Source organism: Folsomia candida, unplaced genomic scaffold, assembly GCF_002217175.1.
Source record: "Folsomia candida strain VU population unplaced genomic scaffold, ASM221717v1 Fcan01_Sc005, whole genome shotgun sequence".
NCBI lineage: Eukaryota > Metazoa > Arthropoda > Collembola > Entomobryomorpha > Isotomidae > Folsomia > Folsomia candida.
The window spans coordinates 2708188-2727938 of NW_019091197.1; the positions used below are offsets into that span (position 1 = coordinate 2708188).

At 37.0% G+C, this 19751-nt stretch overlaps 4 protein-coding genes and 1 long non-coding RNA gene across 5 annotated transcripts; all 5 read left to right on the top strand.

The window, feature by feature from the left end:
* The first annotated feature begins 105 nt into the window (after nucleotides 1-105).
* Nucleotides 106-1326, top strand: LOC110849806. The gene is made up of 2 exons (XM_022097260.2): nucleotides 106-284; nucleotides 488-1326. The coding sequence occupies exons 1-2, from the start codon at nucleotides 231-233 to the stop codon at nucleotides 995-997; spliced, it is 564 nt and encodes a 187-aa protein (XP_021952952.1). The 5' UTR covers nucleotides 106-230; the 3' UTR covers nucleotides 998-1326.
* Nucleotides 1327-2638: 1312 nt separating this feature from the next.
* Nucleotides 2639-3898, top strand: LOC110849825. Its single transcript, XM_022097279.2, has 2 exons — nucleotides 2639-2805; nucleotides 2981-3898. The coding sequence occupies exons 1-2, from the start codon at nucleotides 2752-2754 to the stop codon at nucleotides 3473-3475; spliced, it is 549 nt and encodes a 182-aa protein (XP_021952971.1). The 5' UTR covers nucleotides 2639-2751; the 3' UTR covers nucleotides 3476-3898.
* Nucleotides 3899-4991: 1093 nt separating this feature from the next.
* Nucleotides 4992-6056, top strand: LOC110849944. The gene is made up of 2 exons (XM_022097428.2): nucleotides 4992-5152; nucleotides 5341-6056. Exons 1-2 carry the CDS (start codon nucleotides 5099-5101, stop codon nucleotides 5761-5763), a joined length of 477 nt encoding a protein of 158 aa, XP_021953120.1. The 5' UTR covers nucleotides 4992-5098; the 3' UTR covers nucleotides 5764-6056.
* A 6454-nt stretch (nucleotides 6057-12510) lies between these two features.
* LOC118435664 lies at nucleotides 12511-13287 on the top strand. Its single transcript, XR_004834952.1, has 2 exons — nucleotides 12511-12782; nucleotides 13217-13287. It is a non-coding gene; the product is annotated as an uncharacterized LOC118435664 (long non-coding RNA).
* A 5200-nt stretch (nucleotides 13288-18487) lies between these two features.
* LOC110849792 lies at nucleotides 18488-19720 on the top strand. Its single transcript, XM_022097244.2, has 2 exons — nucleotides 18488-18682; nucleotides 18903-19720. Exons 1-2 carry the CDS (start codon nucleotides 18632-18634, stop codon nucleotides 19341-19343), a joined length of 492 nt encoding a protein of 163 aa, XP_021952936.1. The 5' UTR covers nucleotides 18488-18631; the 3' UTR covers nucleotides 19344-19720.
* The last annotated feature ends 31 nt before the right edge of the window (nucleotides 19721-19751 follow it).

Here is a 19751-nt window from a genome sequence, read left to right on the forward strand (position 1 = left end):
AGCCACATAAGTATGTGCGTATGTATGATCACTATCAGCCAAACAAGAATTAAGATTATGTATTTAGTAAAAGGTATACATATTTAGATACGTAAATAAAAACCTGAGATACATATTTATCCCCGTCCAGTCAACTGTTGCCCTTCTGATTGTTAACATCCCAATAAAAATTTCTTCACGTTACCATAACAACCAAGAAAAACAAGCCTGGACTCCGTTCTAAATCTAAGATGACATCCTTCAAGGATTTTAGAGAAGTGTTTGTGCTGGCAATTTGCAATATGGTAAGGTCCTTAAATTTCAATACTCTTTATTTCACAAATACATACATAAATTATCCATTCGCATTGAAAATTATGACCAGCTGCCTTGGTCTGCCGTCAGTTTTATGACCGTTTGGTGACACACGCTGCATTGTCACCCAAGTTATCGGACTCCATGAAACTACTACCTATTACATATGTATGTATATTTTCCAAAATTTCAGATTCTGGGACCCGTAACTTTTATCTGGGGAGTCTATCCGGACCTTAAAGCTTACATGGATAATTGGGGCGTCAACCATTCAAACGAGAAGGAGCTAGAGCTAGCACTGCAATATAATCCGCTTGTATGGGGCTATGGTTTCCTGATAAGCTGCTCCTTTATTTCCGGATTGTGCGCTTTTTTGGCAATCACCGTATTCTGCAACGACTGCGATTGGGAGATCAAATTGGGAAACGCGGCAGCCTACTTGGCGAGGGCGTTAGTCTGCCTAATTCCTGTGTTGCTGTTCTACAACCATGATCCGCTGAAGTGGGGGACGCGGGAGATGTTTCTGGGGAAATTGGGAGAGATTAAGTTGCCCATCTTTACTTGTTTGTATTGTATCGTGGTGCAATACTTTTTTGCGAGTCAGGTTGTTAAATTTGTTGTAGAGGCGCAAAATGTGGCAAAATTTCAACAAGAAGAAGAAGAAAGAAAAAAGAAGGTGGGTAGAAAAAGAAAGAGCAAGTGAATTCTGGAGAAATTTAGGTATGTACTGATTTAAAATATGTGTGTAATTGTGATCGAGAATTCCAGCTTGTTCGGTATAAGATTATGGGTTTAATTATTTAAATCCTGTGTGTGATGTAAAAATTTAAGTTTATTTAAAGACACTCAATATTCCATAAGACTTATCAAGATTAATTATATACTGCGTAAATATCTAATTTCGATGGTTTAAAAATCTGTATTCGTGTATTAATTAAGTAATTATTTAAGTAATTTTTAAGCAATAATTATGTACTTTTCGCTGGTGTAAAGTCGAATAAAAAACTGTCCAGTTTGCTAATTAGATATACATACCAGAATTTCATATTGCCAATTTATTTATTCAAACCAATTATTTCATCCGTTCTAAGAAAAATTTACAAAATTCTGAAATATGTAAAATCCTAGTAGTCAATTAGTAGGGAATAATATGTTGCAGAGATTCGCAACACTTGACCTTGACATACATACATATTGTTACGCTTTGACTCTAAGATTAACTTCTGCTAAAAGAATTATAGTATAATTAGTCTAGTACAAATTCTTGGAGCATTTTATCCAATTTTATGTGGAGAATTGTTGACCACTTCCAGTGGTCACTCGAACAGTGGCGGCGGAAGTTGGGGGGACATGTGGGGACATTAGCGTTGAAGGATTGGACGCGGTGAGGCTTATTAATCTGGGCACGATATGATTTTTCTGAATTTCTGTGCAAATTTGATCCGCCACTGCTCGAAAATTGGATAAAAACTTGACAAATATGAAGTGTTTGTGCGGAGCTGATCTGTATTTCCGAACTGTTTGTAGAAAACTGTCTTGTTATTTTTTCAAATCCTAACCAGGGTTCGCCTCTGTGGTCAAGAATCAGTTTATATGATATGCAATAATTTTATTCATTATAGACAACAAAATATATATTTTTTACAATTTAACTAACAACTAGATAACACAACCTGCGTTATTTATGTTTATTTGCAAAAACAAATTGGTAAAAATATGTATGTGAATATGAACAGTAAATTACTTTGTGCTGTGCTTTTTGCGGGGTTTGCTTTGCAATGATGAATGGGGTGCGAAAGAAGGATCGCGGAGGGGGTGCGGACAGAAAGGTGCGGATGGAAGGGTGCGAAAAGTCCAATAAAATTACAGCTACGTACACGTACGTGTACTTAAGGGACAAGAAAACCTACGTATGCATGTATGCATGAATTTCAACTGTAGAAAATGCCTACTTTACTTTATTTCTTGTTAGATTTAGAATCTATGTAGAATCGTGATTATCAATAATCTCACCTTTCAACGATCGTTCGATAAACTGAACGGTACAGGTATTTATGCATATGTATGTACATATTTTGACCATTCAAACTGTCAAATTCTTTGAACTACCCTACTTACACAAATCTCAGTTCGTTTTCATGTCTTTCATGACCAAGTTTTCGATATGAATATGTCTGGCATATCTGGTTTATCATCCTGAATCAGTGAGAAGGTAAAAAGCTGTTCCTTTTCTCTTACATGTCATTCATGTACATATTTATGCTCAACCCAATAAACTTCAAGATGAGCGAAGGTATTCACATACAATACATATTTAGATACGTAAATAAAAACCTGAGATGCACATTTGTCCAGCCCAGTTACCTTTTGCCCTTCTGATTGTCAACATCAAAATAAAAATTTATTCACGTTACCGTAACAACCAAAGATAGGCCTAGATTCTGTTCTAAATCTACAATGCCGTCCTACAGTGAACGTAGACAAATTTTACTGCTTGCATGGTGCAATTCGGTAAGGTTCTTAAATTTGCATACTCCTTATTTAACAAATATGTACATACATAGATTATCTATTGGTACTGAAAATGGTGACTATTTAGCTGCATTTGTGGTGTCAGTTTTACTGCCAAATGCCACATTGCCACCCAAGTTCTGCTATTACATATGTACATTTTCCAATTTTTCAGGCAGTCGGACCAATACTTTTTATCTGGGGAATCTATCCCGAGCTTGAAACTTGCCTGAAAGGAAGTGACACCAAAATTAAAAACGACAAGGACCTAGCCCGGAAATATGATCCACTTTTATGGGCTTATGGTTCCATGATATTCTGCTCCTTTGTTTCCGGATTATGCACAAATTTCGCAGTCACCGTGTTCCGCAAACACTGCGATCTGCAGATCAAATTGGGAAGGGTGGCAGTGTACTTGGCGAAAGCGTTACTCTTCCAAAATCTGGCGTTCATGTTCTACAACCTGGATCCGCTGGAGTGGAGGACGAAGGATGGACTTTTGGGACCATGGGGACAGATTGAGTTGCCCTCCGGTACGTGTTTGTATTCTATCGCGGTGCAATACTATTTTGCGAGGAAGATTGGTAAATTTGTTATAGAGGCAGAAAATGCGGTAAAATTACGACAAGATATTGTAAATAGGGTGCAGCGAAATAGAGCGAGCAACTGATTTTTGGGGAAATTTGTATTGTATTTTATTGTAATCGAACAAATATTTTTGAGTTTGATCGATATGAATTTATAAAAGTTAGAAGATTAAGGATTTGATTATTTAAATCGTGCGTGTTATGTAAATATATTATTTTAAACAGTTAGAAGTATGGAGTAAGACTTATCAAAATTGTATGCATACTGCGAAAATATTTTATAACGATGGTTCAAAAATCGGTATTTGTGTACATATTAATTAAGCAATTATTTAAGTAAGTAATGTTATTTTTAAGCATTAACTACTTTGTTTCGCTGGTGTGAAGTCGAGTAAAAAAAATTATATGCTTTCTCATAATTACATAGCATTGTCAATCTATTTTTTTGGAAACATTCACTTCATCCGTTCTAAAATAAATTGACAAAATTTTGAAGTAAACTCCAAGTAGTGCATTCCATTAATAAGAAAATAAATATATGTGGATTGAAGAGATCTGCAACACCTGACCTTGATGAGACATTTATTTTTATAATTTGACTTTAAGAGTAATTTCTGTATAAAAATGGGCAAATATCATTAATCTTCGTCCAAATTTTTGAAGCATTTTTTTATCCGTCGCGTGGCAAATTGATGACTACTTCCAGTGGTCACTCGAACACTTAGGATTGAAGGATTGGACGAGGAGGGGCTTATTAACCTGGGCAAGATGTGATTTTGCCGGATTTCTGGGGGGCGGGGGGCAATGTTATCCTGTTTCCCTCCTCGAACATCGAAAGAATCTTGACAAATATCGAGGTCATTATGTGGAGCTGGTTGGTATTTCCGAACTCTTGCAGGAAAAGTGTCTATTTTTTGTAACCTGCACTAATCTTCTTTACAACACCAAATTGCTAAAAGATAGATAAATCAGGTCAACAATAGTTATCGTAAATTTGCTGTTTGTGGTGCGTGCAACAAGGAAGGGGTCACAAGTGAGGTAAGGAAGAAGGGTCGTGGAGGGTGTGGGAAAAGAACGGTGCGGATGGAGGGGTGCGAAAAGTCCATATCGATATGTTAGACAGGAGGAACCCTTCCGGTTCAACATAGATATGTACATATGTATATGTATAGGTAATTATGTATCGATTTTAAGGTAAGAAAAGTCTACTTTGTTGTATTTTAAGTACATTAGATAGAATAAGGTACGCAGAATCGTGAAATAATCTCACCTTCCAACGATCGTTCGATTATTGATTGGCACAGGCGTTTATGTATAAATAAATATTACATATCTGTATTGAGTCAATACTATTGACCCATTCACTCAAACTCTCAAATTCCCTGAAATACCCTACATACACAAACCTCAGTTCGTTATCATGTCTTTCATGACCAGGTTTTCGATGTAAACATATCTAGCTTATCAAGCGGTACTAGTGGGAAGGTAAAAAAGGTTCCTTTTCTTGCATACCGTCTTTCATGTACGTATCCTCAGCCCGACAAAAGTTAAGATTAGTAAAAGGTATTAGATATTTAGATACGTAAATAAAAATCTGAGATAAACATTTGCCCAGTCCAGTTACCTTTTGCCCTTCTGATTGTTAACATCGAAACAAAAATTCCTTCGCCTTACCATAACAAGCCAAAAATAAGTCTAAATCTACCATGCTGACCAAAAATGAAGCTAGAGAAATTATTTTCTTCGCATTTTCCAATATGGTAAGGTTCTTAAATTTCCATATTCTTTATTTGACAAGTCTACATTACCGGTCATTACCCATCAATTGTTGGAGAAGTTGAGACCATCTGCTGGTTTGTGGCGTCCGTTTTACTACCAAATGCCACATTGTTACCAGACTTCTTATAATGCATAAAATTACTAATATATATATTTTCCGAAATTTCAGTTCGTGGGACCAGCAATTTGTATGTGGGGAATGTATCCCCAGTTTCGAAATTACATGGACGAAAGTGAGGCCAAAAATTTCACCGGTGTGGAGCTAGCACTGAAATATTATCCGGTTTTCTGGGCCAATGCTTCCCTCATATTCTGCTCTTCTGTTTCCGGATTATGCGCAGATGTGGCAGTCATGAGATTCTTGGACATCCCTAATTGGCGGATCAAATTAGGAAAGGTGGCAACGTTCTTGTCGACATCGTTATGGTGGCAAGCTCTGCTGTTCATATTCTACGACGTTGATCCGATGAAGTGGAGGACGCCGGACGGAACTCTGGCCTCATGGGGACCGATTGAGTTGTCCGTCCCGACAATTCTTTATTATGTATTCGTGCAACTTTATTTTTCAGAAATATGCTACAAATTGGTTTAAGAGGAAGAGGATGAAGATTAGGAAAAATCTTGTAAAGAGGATGGATAGGAAAAGAGCGAGTAGGTGACTTCTGGAGAAATTTATGCACGCATTTTCTTGTAATCGAGTTAAAAGTTAGAAGCTTCAGGAGGTAATTATTTAAATCGTGTGTGCAATGTACATACCTATATTATTTTAAACAGTTATAAGTATGCAGTGAGACTTATCAAAATTATGTACATACGGCGGAAATATTTTATTACGATGGTTCAAAAATCGGTATTTGTGTAATAATTAAGCAATTATTTAAGTAAGTAATGTTATTTTTAAACATTAATTATTTATGTTTCGCTGGTGTGAAGTCGAGTAAAAAAAATGTATATGATTTTTCATAATTATACGACATTGTCAATTTATTTCTTTGAAAACATTCATTTCATCCGTTCTAAAACAAATTTACAAAATTGTGAAGTAAACTCCAAGAAGTCCGGCATTTAGTTGGGAAAAAATATGAATGTTGAAGAGATCCACAACACATGACTTTGACCATACATACATAAATATTGTTATAAGTCAACTTTAAGGTTAATTTCTGTTTTAAAAAAGTTGGTAAGTATCATTATAACATTCTACAACCTGGATCCGCTGGAGTGGAGGACGAAGGGTGGACTCCTCGAGACATGGGGAAAGATTGACTTGCTCCCCGGTACCAGAGGTCGATGCCGACAAATTTTCGGCGGCGGCGGCGCCAGTTTTTGCTGATTTTTCGGCGGCGCGGCACGGCGTCGCAATGTTGAAGGTATTGGAAATCAATTTTTTCGGCGGCGGCGGCACGTAAAATAGTACCGGTGTCGGCGGCGTATGGTCGGCGGCGTCGACCTCTGCCCGGTACATGTTTGTATTGTATCGCGTTGCAATACTATTTTGCGAGGCAGACTGCTCTATTTGTTATGGATGCAGAAAATTTGGTAAAAACTCGACAAAATATTGTAAAGAGGGCGCAGCGAAAAAGAGCTAGCAACTGATTTCTGGAGAAATTTATGTAATTACGTATTTTCTTGTAATCGAGCAAACATTTCAGTTTTATTGATATGGTTTAATAAAAGTTAGAAGCTTAAGGATTTAATTATGTAAATTGTGTGTGTAATGGTAATATATTATTTATCTAAAAGACAGTTAATAAGTATTCAGTGAGACTTATCAAAATTGTATACGTACTGCGAAAATATTGTATAACGACGGTTCATATATTTGTATTCGTACATTAATTAAGTAGTTATTAAAATAAGTAATGTAATTCTTAAGTATTAATTATATTTGTAAATATATGTTTCGCTGGTGTGAAGTTGAGTAAAAATTTTTATATGCTTTCTCACATGTAATTGGATGACATTATCTTAAGTTAAGATTCTTAACTATTTGTTGAAGGCATTCATTTCATCTGTTTCAAAAAAATTCACAAAATTTTGAAATAAAGTCCAAGTAGTCTATTAACAAGAGTGTGGATTGAAGAGATCTGCAACACCTGCCTTGATCCGGCATATTTACATATTGCTATAATTTGACTTTTGAAGATTAATTTCTGTTTTAAAAAAGTTCGTAAATTTCATTAACATTCGTCCAGATTCTTGGAGCATTTTTCATCCTTTCCGTGGAGAATTGGTAATCACTTCCAGTGGTCATTCGTACAGTGGCGGTGGACATTGGGGGGAGATGTGGGGGGATATTAGCTTTGAGGAATTGGAGGAGTGGCTAGTTACCCTGGGCAAGATGGGATTTTACTGAATTTCTGGGGGGCAATGTCTCTCTGCTCTAACATCGATAAAATCTTAACAAATATCGAGGTCCTTGCGCGGGGCTGGCAGGTTGATATCTCCGAACTGTTGGTGGCAAATCGTCCAGTTTTTTATAACTTGCATTATTTATCTTATTTGCTACTACAAATTGCTAAAAGTTAGATAAATCATGTGACCAAGAGCTGCATTGAATGTGCTGTGCTGTTTGCGGTGTGTGCAAGGAGGAGGGGGCAAAGTGGGGTGCGGAACAAGGGTCACGGAGGGGGTGCAAACGGATGGAGGGGTTCAAAAAGCCCAATAAAATTGGACTGCAACTAAAATAGATATGTAAGAGACAAGGAAACCTTTCAGGTTCAACGGATGTCAATTATTGTCAATATATGCACGTAATTATGTATTAATTTCAAAGTGTAAAAAATGTGTACTTTATTTAAGTCCATACCCAATCGGCCTCCAAGCTCTTTAAGACATCTTTTTCTGGTCTCGATTGTCATATTAGAGACGTGTCACAACAGTTTATCGTGAAGATGTCTGTATGTTATCTCTACCCTTACGTCATTAAATACATATCTCAAGGATGTCCAATGAGAGGCAAATTATTAAACCCCCATAATTATAGGTCTTAACGATATCTCATGACGACAAACTCAAAATCACATGACATGTTTGCGCGATTCTGCACTAAACAAGTGGCATCTACGCAATTTCGGTCGCCATGACAAAAATTAAATATCACCTATCCAAGCGACAATTTAGGCGTCGAGTGAGTCAAAGGGTAAGTGCAGTAATTAATGCACTTCGTCAACCTAAGGGGAAAAATATTGTACTGTCACAAGTTGGTCTACCAACTTCTGACCATGGTCATATTTCCGAATTGACATTGAATTTTAATACCAGTGATGAGTGGTCCACTACTGAAATAACATTAAATACGACGTCAACTAAAGCAATCAAAGTCAGTGTGCAAAAAAATACAGGCACCACCGAAGATATTAAAGAGCAATTGAGAATCTGGTCACTCAATAATAACGTATCACAAATTGCGACAAGTGAATTATTAAAAATTTTAAAAAGCCACGAGTGTTTTCGGACGTTGCCTGCTGATTCCAGAAGTTTGAGAAAAACTCAGCGTGTCTTTCAGTCAAGAATCGTGAAACCAGGAAATTACGTTCATCTAGGGTTTACGAATGGACTAACAGCAGAAATAAGCAAATTAGAAAATATTCCCAAAGTGATTAGTGTCCTCGTTAATGTAGATGGAATTCCAATTTCGAACAGCAGCAAAAGTGAATTTTGGCCTGTTTTATGTATGCTCGATTCGCCTAGTTTTGTAAAAAAAACCATTTTGTGTCGGAATTTACCACGGGGTTGGGAAGCCAGAAAATCAAAATGAGTTTTTGACCGACTTCGTCGCTGAAGTGAAACAACTCCAGACAAGCGGATTCGATTATCAAGGACAAAAAATAGGATTTGAAATAAAGGGTTTCATTTGTGATTCTCCAGCGCGTGCATTTATTACATGCACAAAATACCACGCTGGTTATTCATCGTGCGGAAAGTGTACACAAGTTGGCGAAAGGTATCAAAATCGAACGGTATTTTCGAGCAAGCTTGCAAGTAAACGAACAGGAGATAGTTTTAGTAATCAGGTTGATTAGGACGATCATCGAGGGACAACGATTTTATCAGAGCTGAAGCTTGACTTAGTCCAAAAGGTTCCTTTCGAGTTCATGCACCTTATCTGTCTTGGTGTAACAAGAAAACTTTTGAATCTTTGGGTGTTTGGTAAACCAAAGTACCATAAATTTAGTGGACATGTAATCAGCAATTTATCCCGTGATCTGGTTAAACAGAGATTTCTTACGCCAAGTGAATTCAATCGTAAACCACGCTCACTTATTGAGCTTGCAAGGTGGAAGGCAACGGAGTACAGACAATTTCTCTTGTATATTGGACCCGTAATTTTACAGAATTATATCCCAGCGAAATATTTTTACCATTTTACTTCCCTGCACTTGGCTGTGTTCATTTTATCAAACGACGAGCTATTAAATCGGCACAGGAAATACGCTAACAGCTTACTTGAATTTTTTGTACAACAATTCACATCTCTGTATGGGAAGGAAAATTTGTCATACAACATCCACGGGCTTTTACACGTCGAGGATGACGTGAAAAATTTTGGAAATCTGAATCGATACTCTGCATTTCCTTTCGAGAATCATTTGGGTCAGATTAAGAATTTAGTCAAAGGGGGCAACAGGCCACTTTCTCAAGTCTGCCGAAGAATCTGTGAGCGGGAAAGGTATAGAGGAACGCCATCCACACAGAGAAATAAAAACGTGAATCAGTCACGAAACTTCGCCCCGTTGCTACCAGGACTAATTTCCCCTCAATATCAAAAAATTACATTTGGCTCCTCATTCCTCCAAAGTGACAGTAAAAATTGTTACTGCTTGTTAAAAACTGGCGAGCTCATAAAAATTGTTAACTTTGCTACGAGAGAAAATGACCAATCATTGTGTGTAGTGGGAAGACTTTGCCGTGATTTATTGCCACTTTATACTGTGCCTTGTGACTCAAGAGAGTTTGGAATTTACAAATTTAAAAGACTCGGTGATTTGAAAGTGTGGGAAGCAGGTATCATAAGTCAAAAATATTTTGTTGTTCGTGAGGGAGGCAATTCGTTTGGAGCCTTTCCGCTGTATATATAATGGAATTTGCCGTCGTTGAGTTTATCAAAACCAAAGAAGTTGCAGTTATCCCTGTCCAATGGATTTCGAAGGACCTGACAAAAGGATGGTGGCCACCATATATGTCAAGTACAAAAATAACGACATCCGTTGCAAGAAAACAACCTGTGGACAGTAAAAATTGGAGACAGCACGAAATTCGAATCTTCAAACAATTTTGTAAGTTGTAAATTCATTACAAGAAAATAGTAGAATTTTTTATTACTATGATTAGCTGAATTTTATTTTATTTTCTAAATAGATACTTACAGCGAAGCTAACTCGCATCTCGGTCAGGCAGAAGATACATCCAATCTCGAATCTGAATATGAGTCATCGAACGACAAGCGGAATAACCGGAAGAGAAAGACGAAGGGTCGATTAGCATCAAAGGGCGACTCGGATAGCAGCTCTGACGAGCAATCCACCCCAAAGAATTGCCAACCCAAAACGTCTTCCTTGAATGTTTCAAATTCTCCACCATTGCTACCACCAACAATCCCACAATATTTGTCACTGAACATTGGCAGCGGAAATGCCCTTCCGTCACAATTATGCTTGACCAATAATTATGAGGATGAAATTGGTCAACCTTCTCCAAATACAGGTTATATTTTTGGTTTAGTACTATAAATATTAGCTACTATAAATAAAAATAATCTTTTAATTAACCAATATAATTCTTTTTGTAGATAATAGTGCGGCTGGAAATTGTGCGATCAAATCACAAGGAGGCAAGCTACATGAATAAGCTTACTAATCGTTATTTGTGCAAATCAATCTGTTTTTTGTAAAGTTACAGTGGTTACAAGTTTCGAAGACTACGTCATTAATTCATTGGAGCGAATCCACGAAAAACTGGACCTTCACACAGAGTTAATAATGAATTTAACCAAAATTTCACAAGTGAGAAAAGATCTTCGCCCAAACTTAGCCTTGAAAGCGCAGTTCAATTTTCCACTCGAAAATATGGAAGCCTTGGATCAACTAGAAGGAAGGCTGGTGTCTGATGAGTGTCAAGCTCAACTAGTAAGTTCAGTTTTGTTATGAGAGATATAAGAGCTGCGAAAAAATAATATGTTGCGATACAAATGTATTTGTCGAAACTGAAGTTTGATTTTTTGCCTACTTTATTTATGTTTTTGCTTGTAATTCGTGATTTTGGTTAAGGTGGAGTTTTTATCAGTAATTGGGGGATCCGATTATAAAGATAATGTGTCAAGAATTCTTCATCACGTTTTCGCCGACACACTAGCAATACAAATTGCGTGGGAAGGGATACGCAAGGTCAATCCAAAAAGGGCATTTAAGGAACTCCGGTTCAAGAATATCTTATTTGGTATGTAATATTGGTGTAGTCATATAAGAGTAATTGGACTGCCTTTTATATTCTTGTTTTAATACAGATGCAGTCCGGATGAACCCGATATGTACCAAAGCCACTGACAAAGAAATGAAAGAACGTGGAGCGTCTTGGTTTCAGCACGCTTCGGATCGGATGCGCGTTGCGGTGAGCTTGGAAAAATGTCTAATGCTACAATCTATTTACAATAAAATTTAAAATCTTAATTCTTAGGAAATGAAGCGACTGAAAGGACAAGCAGGTGATGCAACGCCGGAAAGTACAGAGACCACGAATTAATAATTAATTTCTTTAAATATTTGAATGATTTTTTTGTCAACTTAGTTGGTTAATTATAACCACATTGTTCATTTTGTTTGGGTAATAATCTAACGGTTGTAATTTTAATTGCTGAATAAAATTATATACAAATAAACTGGTGGACAAGGGACTAAATCATGCGCAGAGCGACATCATACTGAGACTTCCTCAAGACAACATTGAGATCATTTCTTAAAGACGTCTTGTGAAGATATCTATCCGATATCTGAAAAGCGGACATTTATAGCTCCCAAAGACGTCTTAATGTGCTAGTTCATCTTGCATTGGACATCCTGAAGACCATGTTATTTCTCTAAAAATTCGTCTTTGAGATGTCTTTTAGATAAAAAGTGGCCGATTGGGTATAGATTTAGAAGCTGCACGTTTACTTACATAGACTAGTGATTATGAATAATTGCACCTTCTAACGATCGTTTGACTTGCACAAAGTTCAGTAAGTTCGTTATCATGTCTTTCATTACCAGGTTTTCGATATGAACATGCCTAACATATCTATCTAGCTTATCAAGCTGTGCAGGTAAAATGGTAAGAAAGGTTCATTTTGTTACATGCCGTCCTTCATGTACGTATGCACAGCCCGACAAGAATTGAGATTAGTGAAAGGTATTTCCATACATATTTAGATACGTAACGAAAAACCTGAGATACATACACATTTATCGAGCCCAGTTAAATTTTGTCTTTCTGATCTGATTGTTAACATTCAAATAAAAATTTCTTCACGTTACCGTAACAACCGAGTAAAATAAGCCTGGATTCTGTTTTAAATCTATAATGCCGTCCATCAAGGAATTTAGAGAAATTATCTTTCTCTCATGTTTCAATATGGTAAGGTTTTTAAATATCTATACTCTTTATTTGACAATTGTCAAATATTTTCCCGAGTAAAAATTTGAACAGATTTCCTGCAGAAAATTGGCCCAATATTCTGCAGAAAATTGGTCCAATATTCTGCAGAAAATTGGTCCAATATTCTGCGGAAAATTGCCCCAATATTCTGCAGAAAAGCTTTATGCATAGAGATTTCTGAAGAAACTTATGCAGAATTATGCAGAATTTTGCACATATAGTTCTGCATAATAAGAGCGACACAAATTTTCTGCAAGATTATGTAAAAAAATATGCATAACACAATATGCATAGGGTTTTTGTCGATTTCAGCAGAACTCGACAGAGATTTCTATTCACCCAAGTCACCGGACTTTTTATAATGCAAGAAACAACTATTAAAATGTACATATGTATATTTTCCAAAATTTCAGATGCTGGGACCAGTAATTTTTGTCTTGGGAATCTATTCCGAGATTGAAATTTACATGAGTAAAAAACACAGCAAAAATAAAAACGAAACACTGAAGCTATCACACGAATATTATCCGCTTTTCTAGGCCTATGGTTCCCTCATATTCTGCTCCTTTGTTTCGGGATTGTGTGCATTTTTGAGATTCGGCGTCTACCACAAGAACTATAATCGGGTGATCAAATTGGGAAGGATGGCGTCGTTCTTGGCGAAGGCGTTATGCTGCCAAATCCCGGTGTTCTTTTTTTACAACGCTGATCCGATGGGTTGGAGGACGAAGAATGGACTTTTTGGACCATGGGGACCGATTGAGTTGCCATTCTGTACATGTTTATATTGTGTTGTGGGACAACCTTATTTTGTGAGGAGGTGCAACAACTTGGTTAATGAGACAAAAGAAGTGGTAAACTTTTTACAAGGTGTTGCAAGGAAGGTGCAAAAAAACAAAGCGAACAACTGATATGCACCGATTTAAAATGTGTATTTCTGCTGTGATTCCAGTTTGTTCGGGGTGGTTTATAAAAGTGGGAAGCTTGTGGGTTTCATAATTTAAATCCTGTATGTTACGTACGTATTTAAGTTTATTTAAAGGCAATCAATATTCCGTAAGATTTATCGTAATTTAATTAATGACGTACTGAGTAAATAAGCCTATTTTATAACGATGGTTAAAAGTTATTTATTCGTGTATTATCTAATTAAGCAATTATTTCAGTAAGTAATGCAAGTTCTAAGCATTAATTATGTATGTATGTGTTTTGCTGGTGTGAAGTCGAGTAAAAAAATTTTATATGGTTGCTCATAATTATACAATATTGTCAATTTATTTTTTAGAAACATTCATTTCATGCGTTCTAAAATAAATTTATAAAATTTTGAAGTAAACCCCAAGTAGTCCATTAATAGGAAAATATGTGCGGATGGTGCGGATTGAAGAGATCCGTAACACCTAACCTGACCAGACATAGTTATTGTTATAATTTGATTCTAAGATTAATTTCTGTTAAAAACTGGGTAAATATCATTAAACTTCGTCCAGATTCTTGAGGCATATTTTTATCCTTCCCGTGGAGAATTGGGGACCATTTCTAGTGGTCACTCGAACATTTGGGGGACATTGGCATTGAGGGATTTGACGAGGAGGGGCTTATTAACCTGGGCAAGATACGATTTTACTGAATTTCTGGGGGGGGCAATGTCTCCCTCCTCGAACACCGAAAGAATCTTGACAAATATTGAGGTCATTATGTGGAGCTGGTTGGTATTTCCGAACTCTTGGTGGCAAAGCATCTATTTTTTTAGCCTGCACTAATCATCTTCTTTGCAGCACCTAATTGCTAAAAGATAGATAAATCAGGTCAACAAGAGTTATCGTGAATTTGCTGTGCTGTTTGTGGTGCATGCAACAAGGAAGGGGCCACAAGTGAGGTACGGAAGAAGGGTCGCGGAGAGGGTGCCAAAAGAACGGTACGGATGGAAGGGTGCGAAAAATCCAATAAAATTGGACTGCAATTCATATAGAAATGTACCTTCCGGTTGAACATTGATACATACATACAGTAAGCAAAAGAATAGATCGTACCTTTACGAATTTTTAATTGCGATATGAAACCACGCACTTAGAGCTTCGGTGCTCTGCATGCTGTTGTATAAACTCATAGGCGAATAATTCCTCGTCGCCGATTTTTAAGGTCGCCCCCTGGTCAAAGGTCAAAATTTTTCCAGCAATTGAAAATGAGAGGCCAAAATGAAAACTTCATGGATAATTTTTTTTGACTTTCCAACATTTTTTATTGAATGCGGCAAGGCCTCACGAAAAAAATGAGCTATCATACGACCGTGTACGATTTTTTTGACGCCCACAGGAATTTTTCGCCATGGACAGTTTTGAAGGCTAAAATCGTGACCGTGGCGAAATTCAAAGAATTGAAATACACAAAAACATGTTAACATCGAATATATATTTTTCAGGACCAGCGATTTTTTTCTTTGACATCTATCCTGAGCTGCAAAATTTCGCGAATAAAATTGACGCCAACAATATCACCGACGAGGAGCTGGCACTGAAATGTTATCCGCTTTTAGGGGCCTATGGTTCCTTGATATTCTGCTCCGTTGTTTCCGGATTGTGCGCAATGTTGGCAGTCACCAGTTTCCGGAGCAACTACAATTGGCGGATCAAATTGGGAAAGGTGGCAACGTTCTTGTCGAGATCGTTATGCTGGCAAATTCTGCTGATTATATTCTACAACGTTGATCCGATGAAGTGGAGGACGCCGGACGGAACTCTGGCCTCATGGGGACCGATTGCGTTGTCCGTCCCGACAATTCTTTATTGCGTATTCGCGCAACTTTATTTTTGGGAAAAATGCGTCAAATTGGTTTACGAAGAAGAGGTGGAAGATTATTTGTAGGAAAAATCTTATAAAGAAGATGGATAGGAGAAGAGCGAGCTACTGAATTCTGGAGAAATTTATGTACGTACTTATTTTCTTGTCATCAAGCAAATACTTCAGTTTGATGGATATGATTTTATAAAAGTTAGAAGCTTAAGGATTTAATTATTTAAATCTTGTGTGTAATGTAGATATATTATTTTAAACAGTTATAAGTATGCAGTGAGACTTATAAAAATTATATGCATACTGCGGAAATATTTTATTACGATGGTTCAAAAATCTGTATTCGTGTACTAAGCAATTAAGCTATGTTTAATTTAAAAGGAATGTTATTTTTAAGCATTAATTAAATGTGTATGTGTTTCGGACTGTTTCGTTGGTGTGAAATCCAGTATAAAAATTTTATATGCTTTTTCATACTTAATTACACGACCTTGTCAATTTATTCATTGAAAACATTACTTTCATCCGTTGTAAAACAAATTTGCAAAAATTTTGAAGCAAACCCCGAGTAGTCTATAAATAATTATGTGGATTGAAGACATCCACAACATGACCTTGACCAGACATAGATACATAAATATTGTTATACTTAATTTGACTTCAAGATTAATTTATGTTAAAAAATGGGTCAACATCATTAATCTTCATCCAGATGCTCGGGGCATTTTTGTTTTCCATCCCGTGGAGAATTGGTGACCACTTCCAGTGGTCACTCTAACAGTGGCGGTGGACGTTGGGGGGAGATGTGGGGATATTAGCTTTGAGGGCGAATGGCTTATCAACCAGGGCAAGGTACAATTTTTGCTGAATTTCTGGGCGGCGGGGCAATGACCCTTTGCTAGAACATTGAAAAAATCTTGACAAATATCGAGGTATTTGTGTGGTTGGCAGGTTGGCATTTCCGAACGGTTGGTGGTAAATCGTGTAGTTTTTTTCAACAACAAATTGCAAAAAGATAGAAAAATCATGTGAACAGAAGTATGTACATATGTAGTAGCGAATGTGCTGTGCTGTCTGTGATGTGTGCAAGGACGAAGGCCAAGGTGGGGTGCGGAAGAAAGGTGCGGATGGAGGGGTTCGAAAAGTCCTAAATATGAAATTGGACAGCGACTTATAGATATGTAAGAGACGAGGGAACCTTCAGGTTCAACATATGTATGTAATTATCATACCCCGGAAAAATATTTTTTTATCCTACCCTACTCATGTTGAGCTCAACACGAGTAGGGTAGGATAAAAAAATATTTGTCCGGGGTATGGTAATTATGTATCAACTTCAAGTGTAAAAAATGTCTACCTCGCATATTTTATTCCATACTAACGTATAGCCCGGCCAAGGCCGGGTTCTAGAGTGGGGGGTGTGCCCAAAGCGAAAAATCCGTCATACTATACTTTAAATAATTCGCAGTGAAGACTTTGTCATACTACATACATACATCAGAGTGAGGGTTTGCCCAAATCATACTGCATTTTAATTAACCTGGTCACAGTACAATTTAATTTCCCCCTGTGGGGGTAGTTGAATAGTTAATTACTTAAATTCCCGTCGCGTGGGAGTAACTGCATAGCTAACTATTTAAATTCCCACGCTTCACGCTCCCGTTAAGTTCCATAAACCCCGTTAACTTCTACAATTAACGCCAAGCTATTGACGGATTCGGATTCAGCATCAAAAATACATTCGAATTGATATGCGACATAACGAATAAGCCATATTTGGACACCACGGTCACGGCAAGGTCACGGGGGCCTCGGAGGTCAAAACCATTAATGGCGTTGGATTCAGCGTAAAAAATACATTCGAATTGATATGCCACTCGCTGTGGGTGGAGTTTCTCAAACTAAAATAATTAATTAATAGTGTTTATCAAGATCACTTATCATGATAACCACTATTGATGAGTGATGTATGTATGTATACTGCTCACTCACTCAATTTACTTGCACACTGCAAATATACAAAGACATTTAATTTGAGATTGATGGCAAGCGTACGTGAAAGTCACGTGCAGGAGAAGTGAGACTCATGCAGAAAATTCATGCATGCAACCGTTGCTCCGCGTCCTTCTTTGTCTCCTCTACGGGGCAATTTGCATTGAGAGCCACAGGGACCCAGGCAGAACTTAACACTAACGCTTTATGGAAGTAGATTAGATTTAGAAGCTAAATACATACATTACATAGAATCGTGATTATCAATAACCTCGGCTTCTAAAGATCGTTCGATAATTGAATGGCAGACACAGGTATTTACACATATGTATGCATGCATGCATGCATACATTGTATTTTGACCCATCCATACACTCATACTGTCAAATTCCCTGAAATACCCAGCTTAAACAAAGCTCAGTTCGTTATCATGTCTTTCATGACCAGGTTTTCGATGTAAACATATCTAGCTTATCAAGCGGTACTAGTGGGAAGGTAAAAAAGGTTCATTTTCTTGCATACCGTCTTTCATGTACGTATCCTCAGCCCGACAAAAGTTAAGATTAGTAAAAGCAATTAAAAGCATTAGATATTTAGATACATAAAAATTTGAGATACACATTTGCCCAGTCCAGTTAGATAAGTATGTATGTCTGTATATTGACCCACCCATTCACTTAAATTGTCAAATTCCCTGAAATACCCTACTTCTGCAAAGCTCATGTCGTTCATAACCAGCTTTTTGATATGAACATGTCTACGTCGCATACATATCTGGCTTATCAAGCTGTGTCAGAATGGTAAGAAAGGTTCCTTCTTCTTACCTGCCGTCTTTCATGCGCAAATGTTCAGCCCAACAAGATTAAAGACAAGTAAAAGGTATTTCTTTCTTACATATGTACATAGTTAGATAAACCCAACCCGGAGACACATTTCAAATTTGTCGAGCCCAGTTACCTTTTGCCCTTCTGATTGTTAACATCCAAATAAAAACTTCTTCACCTTACCGTAACAACCGAGACAAATAAGGTTTTAAATCTACGATGACGCCCTTTGAGTTAAAAGAAATGTTTGTGCTCGGAATTTGCAATTTGGTAAGGTCCTTAAATTTACATACTCTTTATTTAACAAATGTATACATAAATTATTCCTGGGTATTGGAAATTGTGACCAGCTGCCTATGTGTGGCGTCAGAATTATTACCATTGGGTGACTGACGCTGCAATGTCACTCAAGTTTTCGAACTTTTTTATAATGCATAAAACTACTATTACTTATATAAATATAAAATATGTATATTTTCCAAAATTTCAGGTAGTCGGACCACTAATGTTTACCTGGGGAATCTATTCCGAGCTTGAAATTTACGAGGAAAGAAGACGCGCCAAGAAAGAGCTACGAGACACATATAATCCGGTTTTCTGGGCCTATGGTTTCCTGATATTCTGCTCCTTTTTTTCGGGATTGTTTGCAATGTGCGCAGTCACCGTATTCCGTAACGACTGCGATTGGGAGATCAAATTGGGAAGGCTGGCAACGTTTTTGGCGAAAGCGATAATCTTCCAAATTCTAGCGATTTTCTTCTACAACTTTGATCCGATGGGGTGGAGGACGCGGGATGGATTTCTGGGGTCATGGGTACGGATTAAATTGCCCTGCTTTACATATTTTTATTGCCTCATGGTGCAATACTATTTTGTGAAGACGATTGGCAAATTTGTTGAAGAGGCAAAAGACGTGGTAAAATTGCAATAAGGTATTGTAACAGGGTGCAGCGAATTTGACTGATTTCTGGAGAAATTTATGTTGTACTAATTTAAAATGTATATTTCTGATGTGATCGAGTATTCCAGTTTGTTCGGTGCGGTTGATAAAAGTTGATTTTATTATTTAGATCATGTGTGTAATGTACGTATTTAAGTTTATTTAATGACAATCAATATTCCGTAAGATTTATCAAAATTTATTATTTATATACCGCGTAAATATCTAATGACGATGGTTTAAACATCTGTATTCGTGTATTATCTAATTAAGTAATTTTTATTTGAGCATTAATTATGCATGTTTCGCTGGTGTATTTAAAGTCGAATAAAAAGCTGTGCAAATACATATATGCCTTTTGCTAATTATACCGAATTGCACATTGCCAATTTATTTAGT